The 26637-nt window shown below is 36.6% G+C and overlaps 1 protein-coding gene across 1 annotated transcript in view; it reads right to left on the reverse strand.

Annotated features, from left to right (window-relative positions):
* Positions 1 to 818: 818 nt before the first annotated feature.
* CNTLN (centlein) overlaps positions 819 to 26637 on the reverse strand; it is a 214719-nt gene continuing 188900 nt past the window's right edge. The window contains exons 24-26 of the mRNA XM_070935540.1: positions 15937 to 16134; positions 14484 to 14561; positions 819 to 1075 (exon numbers count right to left, since the gene is read on the reverse strand). Of these exons, the coding sequence (XP_070791641.1) occupies positions 974 to 1075; positions 14484 to 14561; positions 15937 to 16134 (378 nt within the window). The 3' untranslated portion in view covers positions 819 to 973. The remainder of the gene's footprint in view (positions 1076 to 14483; positions 14562 to 15936; positions 16135 to 26637) is intronic.

Consider the following 26637-nt stretch of genomic DNA (forward strand, 5'->3'; position numbering starts at 1 on the left):
CAGCTTTGGCTCCTTTCAGAGCCCACCAATGAGGAGAACTCGGCACGGGAGTGCGGAGACCCGGTCCTCATGTCCGATTTCATGTCAACTGGAAGCCCCCATTTTTCACTTATGACCAATGCAGCAACCCTGTGGTCATGTGATCAAAATTCAGGCTCTTGGCAACTGGCATGTATTTGACATTTGCACTATCCCAGAGTCATGTGATTACCATTTGTAACCTTCTCAACCAGCTTTCAAAAAGCAAGTCAATGGAGAGTATCCAGATTCGCTTAACAACTGTATGATCCACCTAACAACTACAGCGATTCATTCAACAACTGTGGCAAACAAGGTCATAAGATGGGGCAAAACTCACAACAACTGCCTTGCTTAGCAATGGAAATTTTAGGCTCAATTGTAGTCATAAATCAAGGATTACCTGTAATTTATTCCTAACAGAATATACTATTATTTTATAGATATACATAAAGATGACCTCAAAATAAGTTATTTGGAGAAGAAGTTTCTAAAATACAGTTAAATACTTCATTATTTTGTAGTTGAATAGATCTTTTCTATCCAACTATCATTAACATGAGTATTTCTTTTTAGTAAAAATACGTTTTGAATAAAAAGTAAATTAATGGTAATCTTACTGATGATAAGGATTTGAAAAATGATACCAAATTAAAATTCATGACTTCAGAACATTTATACTGAAAATTGCAAACCTACTTTATGAATGTGAATACAGTAAAAAAAATCATACTAAGGTAGTTTCGTATTTTGTTAGATTGCCAGTTTATTTTGTTCTGTATCTATCACATATTTATGAATCTATTTTGATTATTTGTATTAGTCCACATAAGTGAAGCAAATCCAGATGCTATTGAATATGATAGGTCATCTGTTTTGTGCTCCAATCCCAGGAACAGGATCCAGGGCAAAAGAAAACCCTCTTCCTTTTTAAAAGTCAGTTTATGAGCTCCTTCTAGGCTGCTCGTTTCATCAGAGAACTGTATTCTTCTGCCAGCTTCTTTTGTTCATTTAGTTTTTCCAGCACTGCATCCATTAAATACGAAGCAAAAGGAAACTGGAAGGGAAACAGAATAAGAAAAATGATATATATATATATATATATATAAGCTAAAAAACATTTGCTAAGTATCTTGAAGCCATTAGATTTCACTTAGTCCTGACAATGGTACTCCTGCCCGGGAACTGCGTTTCCCTAAAATGGATCCTTCTGATTAGTGTGTGTAACTGTTCCTTATCATAAAAATGATAAAAGAGCAAAATAAAATGAAAAAAAGATAAACGCCTTATTGAACAATTCATGGTTTACTGACCATGTTAATGATGTAATCTGCAAGACCAGCAGCTCTGTCATTTATCTTCAATCAGCTGATCAATATGAAGTTACAGTCATCTCTAAGGCACTTATAAGTAGACGCAGCACTACAGGCTGACTGCTCTCAGGAGGGGCAGAGACAGAGCTATCAATACAGTTCCAAGCGCTGGGGGCAAAGGCTTTCAGAGGCATCCAGTGAAACTTGTGACTCAAGGCAGAAAATAATTTCCGAGATCAAGACACAATTAGAGTATTCTAATCAAAACTCTCTCCCCCCTTCTTTTTTTGAGTAGTGACGAAAATGGAAGAAGACATATGACAAGATCCCACCCAAAGCAGAGATGGAAATATTGTAGGGGAGGGAGGGATGTGTCCCCCCCTGCCCCCCAAGCCATCATATCTCCACCCTGGCTTTATTTTATTTGAAATTCACGTTCAAGTTAGAGACAAATGTGATTCACAAAGTGGTTGTAACAGAAATGAAGATTTTAACTTTGACTAGTCTTCAGGTCACTTCAGTAAATGAACCTTCTATGAACAGTCCGCCAACAGGTCCTCTAAATTTCTACCACATCGGCCCAACAATTACTGTAATGGCAGAAAACGGACAGGCAATTTCCCAAATGGTCCCTGAACTATGTTTGTGAGAATATAAAAAACTGTAACCATAGCAGACAAAAAGAGGGAAAGACATTTCTTTCTCTGCAGGTTGTGATATGGGAATCTCAAATGTTGTGGCAGAGGTAACAAGAAGCAGCTTAACTTGCACATTAAGCAATAATGGAAAATCAATCAGTTGAAAAAATTGGTTGGACTGAGAGAGTTGCAAGTTTTGTATAACAGGAACTTAGAATAAACAAGTAACTTGAGACATGCAAGGCGACAGGAGACTGCACAAGGCCCTCTGCTGATACTGCCATCCCAGTATGGCACTGGCAGCAACCTTTTGCTAACAAGCTACTTTTGCTAACAAGCTAGTAAGTCCAGAAAAGGCTTCTGAATGAGAGATGTCTGACTCCTGCCCAGGGCAAATGGTAGCCATGTTGGATTTTCACAATTGTATTATTTGATGTCATCTTGACAAAATCACAATGAAGCCACAAGGCACGTGTGTCTATATTTATACTCGGTAATATCAAAATGTTTTCTTGATATTCCATACAAGAAAACTTAGTTATTTAGGGAAATTTGTATTTCTATGTTACGCCTGGGCTTGGAAAAAATAAATTTGATTTCCCCCCCCTTGTGTATTCTAACATTTAACTCCTGTTTTGTGATTCTTTTTACTTGCAGGGAGTTTTTTTGTTATGACTTACTAAATTTCAAATGTACTAGTGAAGCCGCAAAGTTGGGTTTTCTGTCCTAACAGAATCAATTTGATGAATTTAAATCTCTATTTGTAGGCGTCTTCTGTTAAATTGGGGAAAAAGCCTTGGGTTTAGAGATGGTTTCTGAATTTGATCAATTCTATAATATTCAAGCACAACTAGCCTCAGCAATGTGAGGGGGGAAAATCTTTTTGTCATCTTTAGTTTTAATACCCAAACATAAATAAAGCAGTATCATAAAATCAGGTGTTTTTTAAAAAAATGTTCCTATTTATTTATGTTTTAAAATGTGAAGTTATAAAGTACATGTTCTTCTGCATTCAGTTCCCATTCTCTATTCCTCCTTCAGGCTCTGTTTTCTGAAGTCTCTCAAACTTGTTTTGTGCTATGTAGGTCTCCATTTACTTTTGATACGTCTATTACCGTATTTTTAGTGTTTTCTATTAGATGAATGTATTATTCCACCACTGTCTTGGGCTTGTGATCATTCTATACTTTGCTTGCTGTTCATCACGTTGTAAGGCTGCTTTGTCACTGTAAAATGATTTTTAAAGAGCTGTTTCTATCTTAATCATTCAGTGCAATCAAGGATAACAGGCATTTGAAATGTTGCAGACATCTTATACATTTATCAGTTTCTGGGACCTGTTCTTATCTAGTTCACTTTTTAGACACACCTTTGCAGTCTTCATCTTCTACTGAAGCCTGTCACATTTTTAATTAATAGTCAAGTAATGTATTGCCATTTTTCTTCTTCCTTCTGAACATGGTGCCCATTGAACATCTTTGGTTGTACTGGTTGAGGATTGGGTAAATTGAAATCCATCTTGCACATATCAAATTAGGAAAATTTACCCATACAAACTAAAGATGGTTTCTCCTTTTCAACACTCACCTGGAGTGTTCCAAGTTGAACCAAACTTGCATTCTGCAACATGAAAGCATGAACGTTGAACACTTTTTTTGTTCTCTTGCTTTTCACCCTAAAGGCATAAATATATGCAGGGTGATAGGCCTTGTTAACTGCACCCTCCATTTTTAAATCCTAATATTAAACAGTAGAAGCAATGATTTGACGACAACATTTTGGTCAGCCTGGCTGTACAGAAACCCAGGAAAAAGCAGTAACAGCACCATAGTTCTATTCTTGAAGCTTCTCTTTCCAATTGACAAGCACAGTTCATATTTATGTATCTAACAGCAAAACTCAACCAACCACTAAAGAAACATTCTCTTTGCACTTAGCATGCAACCTGAAAGGTCAACATCAACAAAACCATGTGCAATCCCAAGTCAAAGTTCAAGAAACAAAAAACAACACAACCTTCACATTTTACAACCTGAAACTCATCAGCGCTAGTAGAGATACTTGTGCAACTCATGCGATAGCTATCCCCATGCAAAATAAAGTATAACCCAAAAAAGAACAATAGAGGTACGATATTTTCGGAGTATAAGACGCACCTTTTTCCCCCCTAAAAGGGAGTGAAAAAATTTAGGTGCGTCTTATAAATTGAATGTAGCCCCGCCCACCCACTGGCCCCCACCCTTTGGCCTCTGCCTTGCAGCAGTTACCTCCTTGCAAGCAAACAGCAAGAAAAAACAGCTCCTTTCAGCTTCAGCACAGCCTAATTAGCACAAGATGATTAGATGGCCTCCTGACTCTCAGCTGATTTGCTCTCAGTTGTTTTGCACAGGACTCTGCTGCTTGCTGCAAAGAGGTAAATTGCTGGAGCAGATTTTTTTTCCTTGTGCTACTCAAGCTATGCTGAAAACGAAACTGAAAGTAAAGCAGGCTGTTTGCTGCAATGAGGCAAAATTAGGCAGAGGCAGAGGGAGATTTCTTTTTCTTCTTTTTCCTCACCAAAAAAGGTAGGTGCAAACAATGGGCAATTTAGGACAAAGGAGGAGAGTTCAAACACAAAAGAAAAAAAGGAGAACGAAAAAGGCAAAAATAAAAATGGGGAGAAAAAGAAAAAGAAATGAAAGAGAAAGATGTTATACATATTTAGAATTGAAATATGAATAGTAGTAAGAAATAAATGGGAAATCATGATTGTAAAAATGAAATGAATAATAATTGGAATATTTGTCTTTGTATTTTTGAAATCTAGACAATGATAAGTTTTTATTTTTTTTATAGAAATAAGTATAAGTATAAACTGTAACAATTGAAATACTTTTAATGGTATATGGTGGTGAAAGTAAAAAGGATTAAGTTGTAGCTTGGATATCAGCTAGAACATTTTAAAATTTAATTAGGGAATTGGAACGATTTAAATATTTTTAATTATATATTGTGATGAAAGTAGAAATGATTAAGTTGTGATTTGGAGGATTATATGGGCTAAACTATTTGGGAGTTTAAGATGTGAAAATGAGTAACATAAGGGGAAAGTTATATTTAACTAAGGAATTGTAATAATTGAGATACTATTAATTGTATATTGTGTTGAAAGCAGAAATGGTTACATTGTGGTTTGGAAGAATATATGGGGAAAATTATTTGGTTTATTATTATTGGTAAATATAATTGATTGGTAAGAAATTGGATTGCATGGAAATAATTGGAATATTCATGTTCATATTGATTAATATACAAAAAAGATAATTAATATTAAAATGTTTAATTTGTATTAAACAATTGTAATATTACAAAATTAACCAATGTGAGGATGGAAATAAAAATAGATGACAATGGGAAGGGGTATAATATAGAATAGAAGGGAAAAATTGAGTTTGATTAAGATTAGAGATGAGGATAAAGGGTAATATTGATTTTTTAAAAAAACAGATGAGGAATAAATATGGCAAAAAGGAAATATAGAAATTGTAAATTTAATTGAAATGACTAAACAGTGTTTAAATTTGTGAACCGGCCAAATACTCTGTTCAAAGAATATACATTGTATGTTCGTATGTGTGTTCGTCTAAAAAATAATAAAAAAAACTTTTTATAAAAAAACAAAACAAAAAAGGTAGGTGCGTTTTATACTCCGAAAAATATGGTAATCCAATCCAGGAAATCCTAACTTCCTCACAATAACAATAGCAGCAACAAAAGTTATCAGGTATATGGTAAAGCAAAAGCAATCTCAGTTGGCTAATTTTGGGACTGGCTATTTAGAGTAACCTCTGTATGCAGATGCAGGTCCTGCCTCATCTTATAAAATCTGGCCTTAACAACATCATCTGTCTTTGAGCGTATTCTTAACAATTGTTGCTGCTCCCTCTCCTTATTTTCTCAACCAAAATGACCCCTATCATATTATTATTGCTCTGGAAAACAAAAACCCAGATTTTTAAAAACAGCAAATCAAACGTGGGACTCCAGATTCAAAGCAATGCTCTTGAATCTGCCGTTTTTTTTCCAGAACTAAGAGAAAACTCTCAGAACGTAGCTATTTCCTTTCAAGCACAAACCATGTTTTATATCTTCGTTGATATAATTATTGGAATCTGATTTTTTTTTTAAAAAAAAATACAATTGTTCCTTAAAATATTGAAAGGTACAGTCCAGCAGTAGGCATATTTTACCTTTTTAAATATTACGCTATAAAATGAAATATTTTAACTAAACAATAACATTTTTTCAGTTGAAATACTTGAGAGCTCTTTGTAAGCAGTGGTTCTGTGGAATGCACAATTCGCATGAAATCCTAGTTTCCACCAAAGCAAATGATGTGTAAGTGCTATATTCTGACTTGAAGTGCTATGAATGTAAGCAAAAATTAATTGCATGGTGAAATGCTGTAAGGCATTTGTTTTGAAAATGCACTGAGATGTAACAATTAATGGTATAAATACCTATTTATACCGCTGTATGTTTAGGACCAAGATATATGTATTTTAAATAATATCCATAACAATACATTTGCCTGCAAGCTTACTATTACACGACTTGCGCCATGAAAGGAAACTGATGTGGGAGCTGGAAAGGGGAAAAGCTGGAGAGAGTCAGAAGATCAAGTGACAGACGCCAAACCAAAGAGTTGGCTTATAGGCAGCTGTCTGAATGAAGCGACAGTTTGACAGCTATTGAGGGTCAAGTGGTTATTCATTTTAAAAATCGTATTAAAGGCTGTTCAAGAAAATAATACAGGGAATTCTCATGTTAGGAAAGAAAAATACAACAAGATACCCAAATAAGTGGCAGAAGAAAGGCAGGCACAGTTTCAGTCTTGTTTTAAAAAGATGTTAAGTCAGGGAATAAAAGAAAGGGCAAGTTTTCAATGAAGAGGATAATGCCTCGTGCAGATTTTCTTCAGAGAAGGGTGACTGCTGGTTGTTCCGTATTGGGAAATCTGAGATCATTCACGGCAGGAACTGCAGAAGGATGCACTTTCAAATACTTTCTTGATACACAGAGAAGAGGGAACAGAGCAGGAAGGGAAGGCCTCTCTGGTTCTTCTATTTCGCTACCCCTTGCCTTGCAGCTTGACCAGATATCAAGATATTTGACAGATTAATTTGACTGATGACAAGTCGTTTTAAGTCCATCAGTCTTCAGAGTCTTCCATTTGAATTAAAATCTGAAAGTCAGTAAATATTCCTTTCCTATGCTCTGGTATGACCATATGGTTTAATGTGTGTTTATTTGGTGAGCAATTTGTCACTGCTCTCTGCTTTACACTTACGTCCTGTTTATTCAGCTAATTTTTTGTGTCATGATGTATAATCCCTTTTCATCAGACATGGTGATGTAGAGCTCAGATTACATTACAGTACATTACAAGCCCAAAGCTATGAAAAACAGTTTTACTCAAGTCTGTGACAGCTTTGAAGTTAATGGTGCTTGCATTATGTAATAGATCCTTCATGATCTACCTATCATGATGGTTTTAAACTTCCTTTAATGTAAGGATGCTGGAAGCTTTCCTCTCTGGAGTTCACAAGAGCAAGACCTCTTGAGAAAAGACACAGACATCAGAAAGGCAACTACTAATGTTTTGCTAGCAAATGTTTTCAGTGACAGCAAAGTCCACTAGGAGATTATTAAATCTCTCCTGGCAGCTAGAGTGAGATGCAAATAAAAATCAAGCCAAGGGCTAACAATGAGCTCTGTCTAGAGAATTGTGAAAAGTCTCTGTCCACCATGTTTCTACTAATTGGAGCAGGACCTAAGGAGGCAATTGAAAAAGTACGCAGCAATCTTCCAATTGTATTGGTAGCAGCTGAAAGGGAATACTAGTACAGCAGGGGTATCAAACCCACACTGTCACATCGTCACGTGACGTATCGGGACTTTCCACCCCTTTGCTAAACCAGGGATGGGCATGGCCAGCATGTTACACATCTGGCCCGCGGGCCGTGAGTTTGACACCCCTGTAGTACAGGGTTAAACTAAAGGACAATTCTTAAGATGGCTGGTCTGCACCTCTGTCTAGCTGCAGTCTGTCGTAATCAGCAAAACTGAGCAACTATTTTAAACATAAAAGAATTTCACAGCCAATGCATTTTAAATAGGGTCAACATTTTTGGGAGATATTATGTGGTCAATGTAAAATAGTCAAGGAAGACCCACAAATATTAGTACTTTAGATACAAAATAGGGTTGAAACAGGACAAAAGAACGTAAGAGTGGGGTTTCCCCCTAACCTCAACTATGAGTGAAACCTCAACACACAGTTTCACTCAATTTATTTATAAAAGTATGGTACATAAATAACAAACTAAGCAAGATGTGTTTAGCTGGGAAGGATAACAGGCTTATTGAAGTAAGTATATATGTATTTTATTGCCTATAAATTTCTAAGGCTGTGTGTCATAGCACAGATCTTCCAGTTCTATGTGTTTCTTTCATTTAGAATTGTTCGCTTCCTTTCATGTTAGGCCATCATATTCATTAATTTGGTTTTTCTTGAAACGTACCGGTACATGAGTACTGTCACACAGTCCCAGATTGATGGCTATAGCTGCCATTGCTTTACTCTTTTTCCTATTTATGTGCCTTTATCCTCTTTTGTCACTGTGAGCATATTTTAAATATAGCAACCATTTTGCTGCTGCAGCCATGCTCTAGCTATATTCCATTCTGATCCAATTAAGATGACATATGATATGATTGCTCTGTAACATAATTGAAAGGTCTAATTCACGGCTATCAAACTCGCCGCCCGCAGGCCAGATGCGTCACGCACTGGTCACGCCCATGCCCGTTTTAGCGAAGGGAGAAAAAAGTCATGATACATCATGTGACATTGCTGGGACGACATGAGTTTAATACCCCTGGTCTAATTATATGCAATAATCATTGGAGGAAGAGTTTACTTATCCAGACGGAATGTTCAGTTCCAAACAAAAGCAGGATAGCACATTCAGGGCGCCTCCACTTGGTCTGGAAGGCGCTGCTTCCTAGGGAGAACATCACAACAAGGAAGAAACGAGCCTAGCCCCTTTTTTATGATTGTGATAGGGTCCTAAAAAAGGGAGTGGAAGCTGTTTGTTTTTTAGAGGCCCTCTGCTTTAATTCCCACCCTTAAATTATGCAAAACAGACTACAATGAAAAAAGGACATTTTTTTTTATTCTACCTTTCTGGTAAAGATACTGTGTTACCAGATTCCTTTTATGGAAGATTGGGTGGTTGATGGACCTTGTTTTTACCCTATTCTCAAGACAAAATGTTTTACATATTCTCTGCCTGACTGTACCTATACCACCTATTCTATAATTATCAGATGAAACTCTTTTTTTACTCCTTTCTTCCTCACTCCAAATCCTTTTTCTCTTTAAGATAATACTCCTGAGAACCTTGTTATTTATCTTTATGACTTGTTTTGGAAATCTCTTTTCGGTGTGTCTGAACAGCAAGATAAAAACCACACAAACATATATATCGATATTGGTATATCTGTTCAGCAGTTATCGGAGATATATTTGCTCACCAACATATTATTATTAACAACTGCAATAGGTGGCAAGTTCAATCCCCTTCAGTATCAACTTCAGTATAAAATTCAAGTGGAAATGGAATCTACACCAGAGGTGAGGTGTGGCCTGCTTTATTATTATCCTCCTGGGGAATCTTTAAATGACAATAAAGAACAACTAGTGTTCACATGAAACTGCTCCCTCCCAAATTCTAATGTAGCACTAAAACGGTGCATGTCAGCAATAAAAATAAAATGTCTATGACATTTTAAATGTTATCATACTGTCACAGTGGAATAAAATTAGCTTGAAAAATGATCTAAAGGGATGTGATGCTGTTCATTTATGTACAACAGCAACAGCAGCAGTTTCCCTGTGTTCATAAAGGTTTCTCCATTAAATTTACCTCCAGTCAATAATTAGGAGTCCACAAATAAACCTAGGCAATTAAATCAATACTGTTGGGCAATTATGTTCCAGAGGCCAGGCTTGATGTCACAAGAAGACACTATATCAAACTTCAGAATTAAGTGATCTCATGTACTTTGCTGCAAGGCATTTTGTAAGGAAAAAAAGAAAGGGTGGTAGGGGAACAGAGAGAGAGCCCAGCATATCACAAAGCTGATGTGAATGTGTAAATGTTTTGAATGAGTTATGTTAAATCATAGAGAGAGGCTCTGATTTTTTTCAGCTTCTTACCGAGTATGTAATCCCCACAGAAAAAGCAAGAAGTCCCTTCCCAGACAGCACTTGCCAGGGACATAAGACAATTCTGGCTCTCTAGAAAAATGGGCTGATGCATACTGTAAAGCCTCTCAACATAACATCATGTCACCCTTATTTTCATAAATATATTTTAAAAATGAGCTCCTTCAGATTCCTCCTCATGCCATTTTATTCTTATTCAGGTCTGTTTCTTAGGAAATACTTTTCTTTATGTAAGGAACTGAACTGTTTTCATTTTCCTATGGCAAGCCATGATAAGGGCAATTTAAAGGCTGTAAAATGAAATAAAATATGAACAGTATTTATTTGCAAAGATTAGAAGCCTAAACAAAGTTAGAAGTCATCCTTAAACTCAGATCTCTCCAAAATTTGCATTTGTGATTATGGGAAATAAAATCAAATACAATAAAAAATTTAGCACACACTTACTTTGGAGTAAGCTCTATTGAATTAAGTTGGACAATCTAAAAGTTTTTGCTATGGTGAGAAGCAGTGGTGAAATCCAATTTTTTTTACTACCAGATCCGTTGGACGTGGCTTGGTGGGCGTGGCAGGGGAAGGATACTGCAAAATCTCTATTCCCACCCCACTCCAGGGAAAGAATACTGCAAAATCCCCATTCCCTCCCCACTCGGAGGCCAGCCAGAGGTGGTATTTGCTGGTTCTCCAAACTACTCAAAATTTCTGCTACCAGTTCTCTAGAACCTGTCAGAACCTGCTGGATTTCACCCCGGTGAGAAGTTCAAAATAATATGATAGACAATGCCCCTTGTATCAGAACAGATCCAGATGCCTCATACTCAAATACTGGTGCAAATGTAATTCTGGATAACTAAGAATCTTGGTTAAAAGATAGAGCAAACAAAATGAGAGCATTGCCCTACATCCAGTGGTGGGATTCAAATTCTTTTACTACTGATTCTGTGGATGTGGCATGGCTTGGTGGGTATGGCAGGGGAAGGATACTGTAAAATCTCCATTCCCTCCCCACTCCAGGGGAAGGTTACTGCAAAATCTCCATTTCATCCCTATCAGCTGGGACTCAGGAGGCAGAGAATAGATGGAGAGGGGTGAGTCAGAGGTGGTATTTACCGGTTCTCCGAACTACTCAAAATTTCCACTACCGGTTCTCCAGAACTGGTCAGAACTTGCTGAATACCACCTCTGCCTACATCGCCCTTTTTTTCCCCTTATATCATTTCCAAAGCATAGAAACCAGATCACAAGAAATAATTTACACTCTACTTTACACTGAGCCAATCAGATTCCACTTGGAATATTGTGATCAGGCACCACAATTCAAACATGACCAGGCCTTATTAGAGCAAGTTCAGAGGGTTTGTTCATCAAGATGGTGAAAATCTGGAAACCAATCACTATGGGGGATTCACAGCTAAAGAATCACAGCTTTCAAAAAAGTTGACTGAGAAGATAAAACAATTTTCAAATATCTGAAAATATTGTCACATAGGAGAGGATGTGGATTTATCATCTGTTGCTCTAGAACAAACAGATTGAAACTGCAAGGAGGTAGATTCAGGGTAAACAAGAGGAGGAACTTCCTGACTACATAAATAAAAATATTGCCTGACAAAGTAGTAACTTCTCCATTGGAGGTTTCTAAACAGAGGGCGAGTAGTAAGCCTTCAAAGATATTCTGAGTAGGAAGTTGATCATCTTTCCAAGTTTAAGGTTCTATTAAATATCACTACATCAGCATCAATGTTACCCCTAATAAGTTATTTCTTGGAGCCCAAAGCTTATATAGCATTAGCCATTGTCAACATTACTGAGTAGTAATACAGAGTAAAGTTAGAGCATAGTGATAATCTGTATGCTAAGCAACTAAGGAGAATGATTTGTTCCTGGTACCTGATCCAAATATCTTAACCATAATGAAGAGTAATCAAGAGTTACATGTGAATCAATTTTAGAATGCAATTGTACAATTGGTATTTCCAGTTGAAGTCATATTAGCAGAATTTGTTGACAATCAAGTTATTGACATTTCTTTAGCAAAAATATTTTGATAATAAATAGCAGCCGTAATATAAGATTCGACTATAAATTTTCAATTAAGTAAACATGTCCTCTACCCTCATCTGGCTGATAAAAAACAGCTTTATACTGGTCACCACTGCTTATTCGTAATTCCTGAGCAGAAACGATGTTGATGCCATCAGCGTACTAAGTATCAAGATGTTTGTCATGAGCATATTTAAAAGCACTTGCCTTTCAGTCTCGACCGCCCCATTAACAAAATGAAAATGAAAAATGCATTACAGTCGACAGAAGTTTGAAAAATCCAGTTTATGTTGTCAGCCATCTTTAAACAAAAGCTGCCTCGCTATGACGAGAAAAGCAGGCTCTCACCTGCCAATAAGCTGCCCTTGATCACTTACAAGAGGGGTGCCTCCCAGCAGACTGTGTGTGTATTAAAAAAAAAGACTTGAAAGAGAAGAAAAAGTATCACACAGGTCACAGCAGCGGTCTCAATGGACCCCTCAGGGATTTCAACTAGTCTCAGCCTTGTCATCCTCTATGCAGCTTTCCACTCTGCCCAGAAAATGTCGATAGGAAAATGTTTGAGGGGCCTCTGGTGGAAATTTTTTCATTCTTTCTGCATTGACAGGATGCCAAATCAATATTTACTTCCCACTAACAAGCTGCTTGAGGTCTCAGTAGAAAATATTGTAGAGAATGCGGGAAGACATGGTAATAAACAGCTGTCTGGCTGTGAGGAAAACATGAATTGACTGGAAACAGGTCCATAGTAAAAGGTCACTGAAACCCATGAACTCCTCAGGTGTCCATATCAACTACTAACTTTAAAGGCACATAATAAAAAAATCTCTTTTTTAAAAAGACAGATGAGAGAATGGATCTTTTTCTTTCCACCAAGGATACAGATGGGCTCAATAATTTAATTAATACATTTGCCTGTATCCCTAGATGTTTTAGTTTCTATCTGTAAAGTTAGCTCAAACAAATATAGTGCTAACCTGTCCTCCATCTCACTCAAAACCTCTCAGACTATCAGAAAAAAAGCTTATAAAATACACTTGAATTTGAAGTACTTTTTAAATTTAAAAAAAAAACCCAAGAGAAAACATTTTAATTAATAATCTGAATAAAGATAATTTACAAATTAGTTTAAATAAATTTGATATTCATTAATCAATGAATGTGTACCTGCACTTCTCATATTAATGTGCATTCTTTCAAGGGATCCAAAAAAATTTCAGCTCACTCTCTTTTTCCCTAGTTTTGGAATGGCTAACCAATGGATCTTGGGTTGCACCTCATTGGCGTTACTGTTTTTCTAGTCCCCTCCATTTCAGTTCCTCTGCCTTCCTGGATAAGGAAGTAAGGTGTCCTCACTTTGCAAGCATTCCTCCTAGTCACAAATAAGAGGTGACTGGAGAAAAAATTAATGGCTCTGGAGCATTGCTGTTGGCTTGGCCAAGACATGTCTTTCTCAGACATTTTTTATTGGAAAATGGCAAACCCATGTGAGAGGTTATAGCCTTATTATGATTTCTGAGTTCCTTGTAAAAGAGGTACCTGCCAGATGAAATGGATAAAAAATGTTGTAATGTTTTCAATTAGGCATCCATCTTTGGAAATGTCTCCTAAATGAACTGATAGGAGTTTCTTCCATCAGAAAATAGTAGATCACTCAAAAGACATTTGCAATAACAGCAATAGTCTGTGACAATTTTCCATTTCTTAACAAAATGAGAACCTACCAATAGGAAAAGGAGCAGAATGAGACACTCTCAAATGGCCTGGGCTTGGCCACCATTAAATTCTTTGTTACAGGAGTTCGGGATCTCTTCAACCAAGCTGTCCAAGATGAGTGAGGATGTCATTCAGAGTAACCCCCCCAAGTTACTTAACTACAGTGGAGAAAATTATCCCTTCCAACCTTCAGACTCAACAAGTGGACCATCACTGTCATTAATCACAGCCATGTTTTTTTGCCCAAGAGGGAGACAGGGTTTCTTTCATTAAATAATAGGCCTCTGGAGGTTATTTGAATGAAGGTCTCTCTGATCTACCCCCCTAAAGCAGCTGTTCAGTGTAAGGTGCTTCAAAGCCCTTGTGAAACTTCTACTAGAGTAAGGATTAAATTATTTGCACAGGTGTATTAAATAAGTATCTGTCAACACGAACTATATAAACCAGTCTTGGTTACAATTGTTAACAGGTAATGTTGAATACCTGTCCTTCCAGAAGTTTTTGTAGATAGCTCAACCATTCTTTGTCACTTTCATATTCCATTTTCATCTGTTCTGTTTCCTAAAAATAAAAATAAAAATCCTGTACAAATTGTCTATTATGCTACAGTCAAGTTGGTACCAACACCACTTGCCCAGAAGACCACCCTATCTGATAGCAATTCTTAAAAAGTGGAGAAAAAGCAGAAAGAGGAAAAACTGTTTCCCTGACAATTTCCAGACTGTTTATTTTTTTCATGGCTGTCCTAAAGTCTCAGCTTGACTTTAGCTCCCCAATTGATGAAGCTCAACCGTTCTGTATTTTGTCACCAATTAAGAACCAGCAGCCATCTAATTTAATTGCAAAATGAGGGCTGTTCAGAGCTTTGGCACTTTAACATATAAAAAAACAATGGCTTTCTGCATTGAGCTTGGGTTCTAGTGATGGTATATTCGGTAACAATATAAAATAAAAGTTGCCAGTGCATATTTTAAGAACATTTTTTCAACTTCCTAATCTAACTTGAATATTTCCTGGTGATCTCCCTTCCAACCCTGCCTGACTCCACTTAGTTTTTAAAGTAATATTAGCTTGTTACTGCACCTAGCTGGGAACTTAGGCAAATAAAAGTTAAAATTGCTGAAAGCAGATGTAGGCAGAACACTAGGTCAGGATTTATAGGTCCATGATCTGTAACATATGAATTATGTTTTCTACTTCATTACTGTATAACAATAGTAAATCTTTTGTCATTGTTTCCTAATTATACTACTGAAAATGAGGAAACTTGAGGAAAGCAGATTTTTGTGTGGAAGGACTGTAAGGTCAATTAATTTATTCTGGCACTCAAAACATATTCCTGGGCTCAAAAGTATTTAATTCTAAGTGTATGTTTTTTGCACCTTTTTCCAGGTCAATGAAACTTGAAGCTGCAGCAAAAAATTCAATAGACTGTGTAAGTCTGAACTGCCTATCCTTGTCTTAAGAGATCAAAATTAGATTTAGTGAGCAGTAGGGCTCACAATAATATCAAAAAATGCTTCATTGATATCCCACATTTAGATAGCAGTGGAGGCCTGACTGACTTAAGATATGGGGAGTAATTTTTAATGATCCCTATAAAGGGAATTTATCAATAAGAGGCAGATGGCAAAAAATACTTATTTTGGCAGCATATGGAACTTTAAAAGTTCAGTGGCTAAAATAATAGGAGAATTGAGATCCAAGAACGGATATTAGCTTAATACTAGCAAGATAAAAAGAAATTAAAAGATGAGATTCTTATTTAAGTAAACTAAGGACATCAGATAAATTGATTGCTTATTATATATAAAAAATAGTAAAACAAGTGTAAAGGAATTTGATATTTCTTAACCCATTGATTTATAAGAACCTATGCCACTTTACACTAAAAAAAGATTTAAAATTAATTCTTAGACAAATTAGTATAACTTACCTCATCATTTGCAACATCAAGTATCTCATCTAAATCAGTTTTTGAAATATTAAGGATTGATGCTGCCAAGGTTTGAGCCCGGTGAACAGATTCTTTGGAAATGTTACCACCACATTTTTTGTCTTCCTGCATTTTTTTAGTACATCTGATTTGTGTTCGCATCTCTTTCACATTATGCTGTAGCTCAGTGGCCAAGCTCTGTGAAGATAAAAATAAGTAAAAGTATTTCTGATTAATTACCTACTTTCAACACATTTGGGAAAATAAACAATTCAGCAAAATTCAGTTGTCGTTTTAATACAAGTCGAACAAAATAGGCTAGAAATGACAATATCTATATCCACATTTATATCTGTATATGTATATGTCAAGGAATGTCTAACAATACTTCTTTTTGTTTGTTAGTTGAAACAAATTAATAAATACATTTTCAAATTAAGTAACTAAATGCAAAAAACACATTTTTTTAAATAAAATAAAATAAAATATTCCACACTTACAATTAAGAATTCTCAGAGGCTGCTACAGTAGTAAATTTGCCACTATTTTAAGACCTGTTTTGATCTAGATCAGTGGTTCTCAATTTTTGTTTTCCCCACTGGACCACTTAAAGTTTCTGGTCTTAGTAGACACCTAGGATTTTTTGTTCATTCTCCAAATCAATGGGCATGCATTATTCATATTGTAATAACTTTAGTGTATTAATAAAATTATGGGCCCTAAGTTAGAATGCTAAATAGGTATCTGTAACTGGTCGTTTTAGAGGAAAAATTAGTAGAGCACATCAGTGTCATACTGTGAAAAATTAGTAGGCCAGGGATCTGTTAATTTGGTTAAAGCAGTCCAGCTCTGTAAAATTACCTCAATTTTCACCATCCGAACTCTTTCCCCAGTATATCAAGTACAGCCCCCCCACTCTCTCTCTCTCTCTCTCTCTCTCTCTCTCTCTCTCTCTCTCTCTCTCTCTGTGTGTGTGTGTGTGTGTGTGTGTGTGTGTGTGTGTTAATGACCCTGTAATCCCTTGCATCAAGTCGGGATGAATGTTTCAGCTTGCCCGTTTACTGACTGTATACCCTTCGTGACGCCTATGCGGAGTTCACAGCAGATATTTTCTCTTTGAGCCCAGACAGAGAAATATTCTGCCGCTACCCAGGACTGAATCCAAAGCCTTCTGATTGTGAAGCGAGAGGTCCACCTCCAGGCCACCACGCCGCTCTTAGGGCCAAATATATATATATATTCCTGATTATTTTATAAGGTATCAGTGATACCTTATAAATAGAATAGAATAGAATACCTGAATAATAGAAGTGTGTATGAACTGCAAAACATACAGTTTTTGTTTTACAGTTAGAATATAAGAACCCCAACTGGAATATTAGAACTTGGCTGTATTTCAACAGTCACAATGACTACATTATTATGTTGGCAGAAAATATGTAAAGTATTGTATATTCTGGTCATATGCAAAAAAAAAAAAAAATGTGAGGGGGGGACTAAGACTAAGGCTATTGTTTCTTTATGTTTCATTTCAAAGCTATAAGACTGGATAGTCTTATATCGTAATTTATTTTGACTGCTACCTGTTACCCAAATTGCAGAAAAACTGATGATTTTAAACACCTTTTTGAAAATATTCTCACCAGCTGAAAAAAAAAAGCCATTCTACTTAGCTTGTTCAAGCTCAGGGTGGTTTTTTTGTTTTGTTTTGCCTATCATGCTGTGTCTGATATTTTATTTGCAAACAGAGATGGTTATGGATTGAAAGAAAAAAAGAATGCTAATGCATAATGGCATTAAATGCTTAATGGAATGAATAATGAATAATATTAACTACAGTAGGAAACTAACACTGATAACAATAGCCACAGCGTATTGCTAATTAGCCAGCTCTGCACAAAAAAAAAAAAAAAAAAGCATTTGACAATGCCAATATCTATGAGTGACCCAAAGTATTATATTGGGGCAATATAAAAATGTGGAGAGTAAATAAATAAGTAAATATAAATGCCTCTGGAAACAAATCAACAGGATATGAACAATACTCAGCAAATCTAAATTTTTTCACTTTTAAATGCAGTCTGAAGTTCATAAAAAAAAAGAGAGGTCCCTATCTTGCACACGCATTGAGAAAGAGTGCAGAATTAATGTTGGGCACTAGTGAACAAATCAACAGGTTGTTGATTTTACAAGAAAAAGAAAAAGATTGTGGTAGTCTTCTCCCAGAGAAAGTTGTCATACTTGGGCCCAAGGAGAATCCTTTGTTACTCTTGAGGACTTGGTTGCTGTTGCTGGAGTATAGATACACTGGATGATAAGTGACTAATAAGTCACTTCTTTTCAGTGTCATTGTAACTTTCATGGTTGCTAAATGAATGGTTTTAAGTCAAGGACTACCTGTAAAGAACCCTATAGAGCTGTGACGATGAACCTATGGCATGCGTGCCAGAAGTGGCATGCAGAGCCATCTCTCTGGGCATGCCAGCCATCGCCCGTTGCTTTTCTGGGTTCTGGTGCACGCATGTGCACCAGCCAGCTAGTCTTCACGCGCATAGGAGCACCGAAAACTGGAAAAGCAGCTCCCCACATGAGCACACCAGGAAGCTAAGCCTATGGTCCCTGGTGTGCACATGCGCGCCGGCTAGCTGGTCTTTGTGCATGCATGTGCGCCAGGAACCAGAAGACCAGGTGGCCAGTGCACATGCTGAAAACTGGAAGCTCACATGCGTGCTGGGGAGCTACTCTTCCGGTTTCTGGCCCTCCCGTGTCCATGCACTGGGGAGCTGCTCTTCCGGTTTCCGGTGCTCCTGTGTGCACGCATAGGGGAGCTGCTTTTCTGGTTTCTGGCGTGCATGTGTGCTCCCATTTCAGCACTTGGTGCTGTGAAGGTTCACCAACACTACTATAGAGCTTGCTGTACCTATAGCACTAAGATCTTGTTGCATCCAGCATATTGATTTCAATTTTCTTAAGCATTTCTAACTGATTCTGGCCTATCAATGAACAGAACTATAACCACTCAAAATCCACTGGGTTCCCAACCCCTGTACCAGGTTCTCATGGAAACTTAATTTTTTTCTCAATTTTCCTTATCAATAATATCACAGGAGGACTATTAATAGTCAAAAGTTTTTTTTTTAAATGTTGGTAACAATGATTACATGAAGCTTTTGCCATGAAAGCTTATATGTTTTAGATGATCATGATCTAATTTCTCACCAGAGTACTATGGAAAATAAACTTCCCCCTGTGACTCCCTATGAATCCAATTTTTCTAAAGTAGATAATAGGCTCATAGATGAGAATGAAAGAAAATGATCAGCTTCATCAACAGCACTAGTTTATACTAGTATGATAGAAAGAGCAAGCACCCTCTTATAGAGATTATATCTGAATTACACAGTCATACTTAGTTTGTTAGCATTAGGACACAAGAAAAACAAAGCAGTATCTGTCAGATGAAAGCACTGGATTAGCTATAGAGTAAATCATCTGACTAAAAACAAACCGCTCATTAAAAATAATCTGGAACATAAATAACATGTTAATAAGTAGAAAGGCATATTTCATCATCTGACTAAAAGTTAATCTGAACTTTAAATTGATGAATATAACCTTTAAAATAATTTTGCAAAGCTGCAGGATGTATAATTTTTGGTGTGTATGATGTTGTTTTATTTCTATTGAGAAAATTGTAACTGAAGGCCTAAGTCTTCACAAATAATAGATGTAAATGTAAAGTGGAGGGAAGTCTCTGCTGCAGTTTGCGCTCGTTCCTCAGCCAGCCTAGATTTCCAAAAAGTCACCAAGAAGAAAGAAAAGGAATAGCGAAGAGCTTCAAAGAGAGCTCACTGGGCTTTCCGAGAGTCAAAAAAGACACAGAGACAGAGATACACAAAGAAAGAAAGAGAGAAAGAGAGGTAGGGAGGGAGGGAGAGGGGGGAAGAGAGAGATACAGAGAGAGGGGGAGAGAGGGAGAGAGATAGAGAGAGGGGGAAGAGGAGCCAGAGAGACATAGAGAGAGACATAGAGATACAGAGAGGGGGAGAGAGATACACAGAGACAGAGTGGGGAGAGAGGGAGAGAGATACACAGAGAAGGGAAGATAGAGGGGAGAGACAGAGAGATACAGAGAGGGAAGAGAGGGGGAAGATAGGGAGAGAAATATACAGAGAGAGAGAGAGGGGGGGAGAGATACAGAGAGATACAGAGAGGGGAAAAGAGAGGAGAGAGATACAGAGATACAGGGGGGAGAGAGGGAGACATAGAGAGATACAGAGAGGGAGGAGAGAGGGGGGAAGATACAGAGAGAGGGGGAGAGAGGAGAGAAGGGGGAGACATAGAGAGGGAGAGACGGATAGGGGGAGAGAGAGATACAGGGAGAGAGATACAGAGAGAGGGAGAGAGACATAGAAAGATACTGAGAGAGCGGGAGAGAGAAAGATACAGAGAGAGGGGAGAGGGGGAGGGAGAGAGAGAAAGAAGGGTTTTGTGGCTCCTGGTGTTTTTAAACAACTGCTTTTCTGCCCTAATGACTGGCTGGGTAGGTGTGGCTGGGGTGGGTGTCATGTGACTGAGTGGGCATGAGTGACGTGGAGTTGGCCACGCCCACCCAGTGGCTCCTGGTGTTTTTTTTTCTGTGAGAAATGGGACCAAATGGCTCTTTGGTTGCAGACCCCTGTGCTAGGCAAAGAGCTACTTCTTGTATCATTAAAGTAGACAATCACTTTAAAGTCGAACTTCAGATAAAAAGCAAGAGTGGAAAAATCTAGAAAATGCTATAAGGATCTCTTCAGGTGGACTAAGTTTAGGTTTATCTGAATTAACTAATTTGAAATTAAAACTCTGTCCCTTAGGATCCCTCTTTTGCATATTTTTTTTTAATGTGAGCTTGTAATTAATTGTTGCATTCTGAAATCAAATGGGCTTTGTCACTAAACTTAGTTTTTCTTCAGTTATTTTAATGCCTACTTCTTACTTCATATATCTATCTGGGCAGCAGAGGTCTATTTCTATTTCTGAAATATGAATGGAAATCCAAAAAACAGAAAAATAAAGCAAATAAAAAATCCTTTGTTTTACACAAACCCACCCACAGAGCAACTTAACAATTCCAGTGTAGATTCTTCAGATCTAAGGCAGTGGTGAAATGTAAAATTTGTTACTACTGGTTCTGTGGGCATGACTTGGGGGGGGGGGGGTAATGTGACTGGGTGGGTGTGGCCAACTTTTTTTTTCTTTTGAAAACATTTTTTGCAGAAAAAAAATGCTTTTGAAAGCCTCTGACGATCCCAGCTGAGCCGCACAATCATCAGAGGCTTTTTATTTTTACTTTTAAAAGCATTTTTTCGGCTGAAGAGGTTGTAGAAAAAATGCTTTTAAAAGTAAAAAAAAAAAGCCTCTGATGATCGCGTAGCTCAGCTGGGCATGGGGGGGGGCACCTGCCGCCATCGCTACCGGATAGGGCGATCCAGTCCGAACCAGGAGCATTTCACCCCTGAGGGCAATGGGAGCAAACCTGTTGTTAGTAAAATCCCCTTTGTGTTGGAAATCCCCTTGTATTTCCAACACAGAGTGTAACCTTGTGTTTACATTGCAGCAGGTACAGGAGAATATAAAGCTTTTACTGCTAATTTAAACAAAAGAAGGTCTTTGTATTGCAATCAGTTCCTTGTTGCTGTTTTTTAAAGCAGCCTTTTCCAATTTGGTTTTTAGAAGCTGCATCCAATACATCCAATACTTATTAGTCCTCATCAGTTAGCCACACCCTCATCCCATGTATCCTCCCTGTAAAGGTACAGTATTTGTTTTCTTTTCTTTTTGTAGGCCTTTATGTGTATTTCTCTTTAGCCAGGTTCTTCCTACATAATAATTCCGAAATAGATCTATCTTAGTCTCCTTAGTCTCCCAATGGGCAGCAGGGTGCTTGCTGGCTGCCTGAAAATAGCCTAGAAACTAGTGGATTGTGATTTCACTGAACTAGGGCTGCCTAAAAATCTTGGTTTACGTAGGAAGAACCTGGCTAAAGAGAAATACGAAAAGAAAAGAAAACATATGTATGTATGTATGTATGTATGTATGTATGTATGTATGTATGTATGATTTTAGTAACAATTTGTTATTCATGTCTAGATGAGAGCTCACTGTCTGTATAACAAGAGTATATTTTAAATCTTCAAAATAATCCGACACAGAAAATAGCTATTGGAAATTTGAAAAGTAATTCCTATATAAGGAGATCAGTCATACTTTATTTGTGAAAAACATGGTTTAAATATTAATTAAACTATAAAGAATGATTGGATTTTATAGCAAGGATTTGGTCTTTAAACTATTTACTTTGAAGTTGCTGCCCCAAGGCAAAGTCTGTAGTTATAAAATTTTTATTGTTATCTGCATCACAAGGTAGCATCTTTGCAGACAAGATTCTAAAATCCTTGTCAAAGGAAGGTGGACCAGAAGAAATTGAACACCTGAAGAAACTGAGTGACAGTTTTATGCACAGAACAGATAAACCATAAGGGAGAAAGGAAGCATTGCAAATAAATCACAATATATTACTTTAATTGCAAAAGTATTAGAATTGGGACTACTTCTGTGTTCTACTGATAGTCAATTATCTGTTTTAATAAGCTGGTGGGCCATTTATAATGGTAAAGTTCAGGCAAACTAGCTCCCCTTTCACGTGTATTTTAACATTATCCAAATGCTTTATATCAAATTGTCCATTTTGTTCTAGAAAAAGTTGGTTATTCAAGAACAAATGTCTTATTTTGATTACATTATGATCAATGTATGTTAGGATTACTTGATGAAACAAGTGACTAACTTTGGCTAATGATGAACGATGGCCATCAACCTGAAGTAATGTAGTCTCATATCATTGGCATAGATGTTAAATAGTATAGAGGCCAGAATACAACCTTGTCTCACAGTCAGACATTTGGCAAGCTGTTTCCTGTAAAGTTAATCTCCTCCAGGAATGTGTGCTTGATGACTTTAACCCACAAAAGTAAAGCCAAGACTTCTCCTTAAAATCATCAAGCTTGTCAACTGCATCAAGGTCTTTGCAAAGAACAAGAAATGCTAAAGGTAGACAAAACTTTTTGGAATTGAGGGTACAACTGGGCAGTCTTGAGAAAGAGTGGGCATCTCTCTCTCTCTCTCTCTCTCTCTCTCTCTCTCTCTCTCTCTTTTTTTTTTTTTTTTTTTACCATAAAGCCAGCTCTAGGCTTGCAACCCCATCCAGGAGCATGGGAAAAGAGACACTTTAAGATGCTGCAGCTGAGGAGCTGTCGAAGAATCCAGTCAAACACATTTCAATCATTACAATTCAAAGTGTATGATTATGTTTTCAGTCTAAGAGTTATACAGTGGCACCATCCAGACCTCTGATTCAATTTGCCTAAATCCCACATGAAGAGTGATTCTGATGGAGAATTAATTTAATCAGAAACATCTACTGTGGCTCTTCCTTAATAAAAGCCTTAGTGGGTACTTTATTCCCAGGGAAGCTGGTGAGTAGAATATTCAGTAAAGTTTTTTTTTTAACTTTTTAAAGCAAGTTTTTCCAGTAGTATGGAGAAAAAGATTATTCTTTTAAGGTAAATTTCTAAATGAGGGAAGTATTTACATTTTAAAACATTCAATATTCTCTCCTAGTTTATGAATGTCTGTATATAATAAACTATTGTTGTTGTCTTCAAGTCAATTTCTGATTCCAGACGACTTCCTAGATTAGTTCCTGCAGTTTTCTTAGCAAGGTTTTTGGTCTGCACTTGCCTCTTTCTAAGGGCTGAGAGAGAGGCCACCCAACTGGCTTTGTAATGCAGGACTAATGCATGACTAGTTTGTAGCCTAGAGCCTTAACCACTATACCAAATTACATCATTGGCATCCTTCAGTATCAAGAGACTATGGTATCGTGCTCTGGAAAGAGGTCCTAAAACAGCATCTAGTGTGACTAAAAAGGCCAATTTGAGAGTGGCAATCCCTTCCAGATACATTCTGTCCCCTGCCCAGCCCCCAGATTTCGCTGGTCCCGGGACTGCCTCTTTGCCTCAGCCTGCTGAACAAGTGTCTCTTCGAATTGGAGAAGGCCATGCTACGTCTTTAGCCTCCAAGCTGAACAATTGGAGGTCAAGTTTTCCCAGTTGTTAATGTCCATTCCCAGAGCCTTTAGGTCCCTCTTGCAGGTATCCTTATATTGCAGCTGTGGTCTCCCTCTGAGGCGCTTTCCCTGCACTAATTCTCCATACAGGAGATCTTTCAGAATCCAACCATCAGCCATTGTCACGACATGCCCCAGCCAGTGTAGACATACCAAACTAGCTCTTGTAATAAAGTAAGCACTTATTGTGAAATCCCATTTGCATTTTAAAGATTTACAAGGTTTTCATATTTGTATATGTGTGTATACACATACACACGTGTGTGTAAAATTAAGACAAACTGTTCTATCTACACTTTGAAATATTTCCTGTTAAAAATAGAAATGACAGTTCTGGAAAAATCATATGCACACTATCTCTAGAAGTCCAATCATTTCTATTCTTTTAAATGATTATTATTTACAGAATTCACATAATCCAAAGTTAGGAATTAAACACAGATCTGCATCCATAAAACTCTTTGGTTTGATAATTGAAGTAGCAGCTATTTGGGATTTTTATCAACTATGTTATACTCTTCAATGTCTAACATTATTAGAGACAGTTATAGAGGCCTTCAATTTTATAAAAGCTACAAATAACAGTTGCCTATACAACTTTGAATAATATTCAAGACTTATTACCTCCATTACACCAATCAACTATAGTAAACTTTAATACATATATATTTCATTGATCCTTAATTATAAATTCTTATCAAAGCTGATGTAATATGTGTTCTAGGAAAGAAAAGGCAAAGTGAAGGGGACTTTGCTAAAAGCAATGTTGACCACAGTGGAATAGAGAGCTGGTGAGTAGAGTGGCTCTTTGTAATTCTTCTTTGGATAAGGAGAATCCAAAAATGTTCCAGACAGTTGCTTTTCACTAAGAGACTGCAGGACAGCAGTCTCTGATGGGTTTAATGTTCTGGGAGATGAGGGAGTAGCCATCTTGCTCAAACCATGGCCAGATGTCTTCCAAAGGACACTCAATTTTCATACTTCCTTTTCTAATCAATTTGATAAGGGGCTTGTCACTTGCTTTTCAGCTATTAGAAACCTTGGAACAATAAATCTGAAAACTAAAACACTTAGATTCGCTTTCTAATACAGAATGAAGCAATATATTTTAACACTGGACATATTGAAGGATATTCTACAAGAAAGAACCCAGAAGTTAATTTAAAGTGTGTGTGCTTCTATAAATAGTGTTTAAAAGATGTTATGCAAGAAGATGGAGTTTTACGTGACAAGATTGAGACTGATATAAAAGTGGATTTAAAAATGTCAAGGTACAAATATGATATATAAGAAGTTGCTACCGTGGAACATACAAAAGAAACTTAATCTTAATAATTAAAAGGGACATACAAATAACTAACCAAGAGAGCGACCTGGATAACGTTCCTTTGGATTTACAAAAAGCTTGTTAAAGCTTTGAAGCATTTTGTGAGAAGGGACATAGAAAAAAAATGATGAGAAATAGTGTTCTAGTTTAATATTTGAAAAAACTAAAAATCAAAATTGTTAAAAGTAAAAGAAATGACTATAAAGTTAATTTGATCAAGGTTAAAATATATATGTTTTTATCTCTCATAACCCTTAATGGACTTTTGCTGATCAGGGTTGAGATGATGAGGCATTTACTTGTTTATAGATAAAAGATGGAATATGAGAAGAAAATATTGTATTTTAAGAGAAGATAAGCTATTAAAATTGTTTATACTTGTGACGAAAAACTTTTATAGTTTTTCTTTGCCATATTTTTTCTTTTTTCTTTCTTTTCTATTTTTCATTTTTTGCACCATTTATTTTTTTCTTTTTAATTTTTTAAAAGTTTGTATTACTTTTTAACAGAATTATTATTAAAAAAATCCCTGAAATAATAAGGGAGCAACTTCTCATGAACCTGTAGCCTCTTGGACAATGCTAAGATACTAGCCAAAATATTTTTTTTAAAATAAGGAAACTAGCTTTCTAATGACTCCAAACAAACTGAATGTCTAAAACTGACTGAATTCCTAAAAAAATAAACTTCCTACATCACACAAAGGTAAAAAAAAAAATGATTTCAAAAACACTGAACATACTTTTTTTTAATCAAAATAAGCAAAATTTGATCAAATAAAAATGAAACAGAAAATGATCTGGTGAAATCTTTACCTGCTTCTGCCAGAAAAATGTTCCCTACTACTGATGTAAATAGTCATTTATCTGAATATACATAATTTTAAAAATATGCTCATGACATAAGATCTCTGAATGAAACTATTATTAAACAGCTCTTTAAAAAGGCTTACTTGAATTATCATCACAAATATCAAATAATGACAAATCTATGTTTTGTTTCAAGGGTTTGTTTTTCATTTCTCTTCAAGACTTCTTAACTTTCCTTCTGTGAAGACATAACTGACATGTGTACAGTTTTTTTGCAGATATATACAGTGCTTAAAAATAACTCAAAGCTGAAGGTGTGAAGGTTTGACAGGACAATATTGAAAGGAAGAGATCAGTCAAATGAAAGAGAAAGATGAGATGGAAGCCATCTGGAC

The sequence above is a fragment of the Pituophis catenifer genome, unplaced genomic scaffold (assembly GCF_029215685.1).
Source record: "Pituophis catenifer annectens isolate HBS135680 unplaced genomic scaffold, rPitCat1.0.hap2 SCAF_2, whole genome shotgun sequence".
In the NCBI taxonomy this organism is placed as follows: Eukaryota; Metazoa; Chordata; class Lepidosauria; order Squamata; family Colubridae; genus Pituophis; species Pituophis catenifer.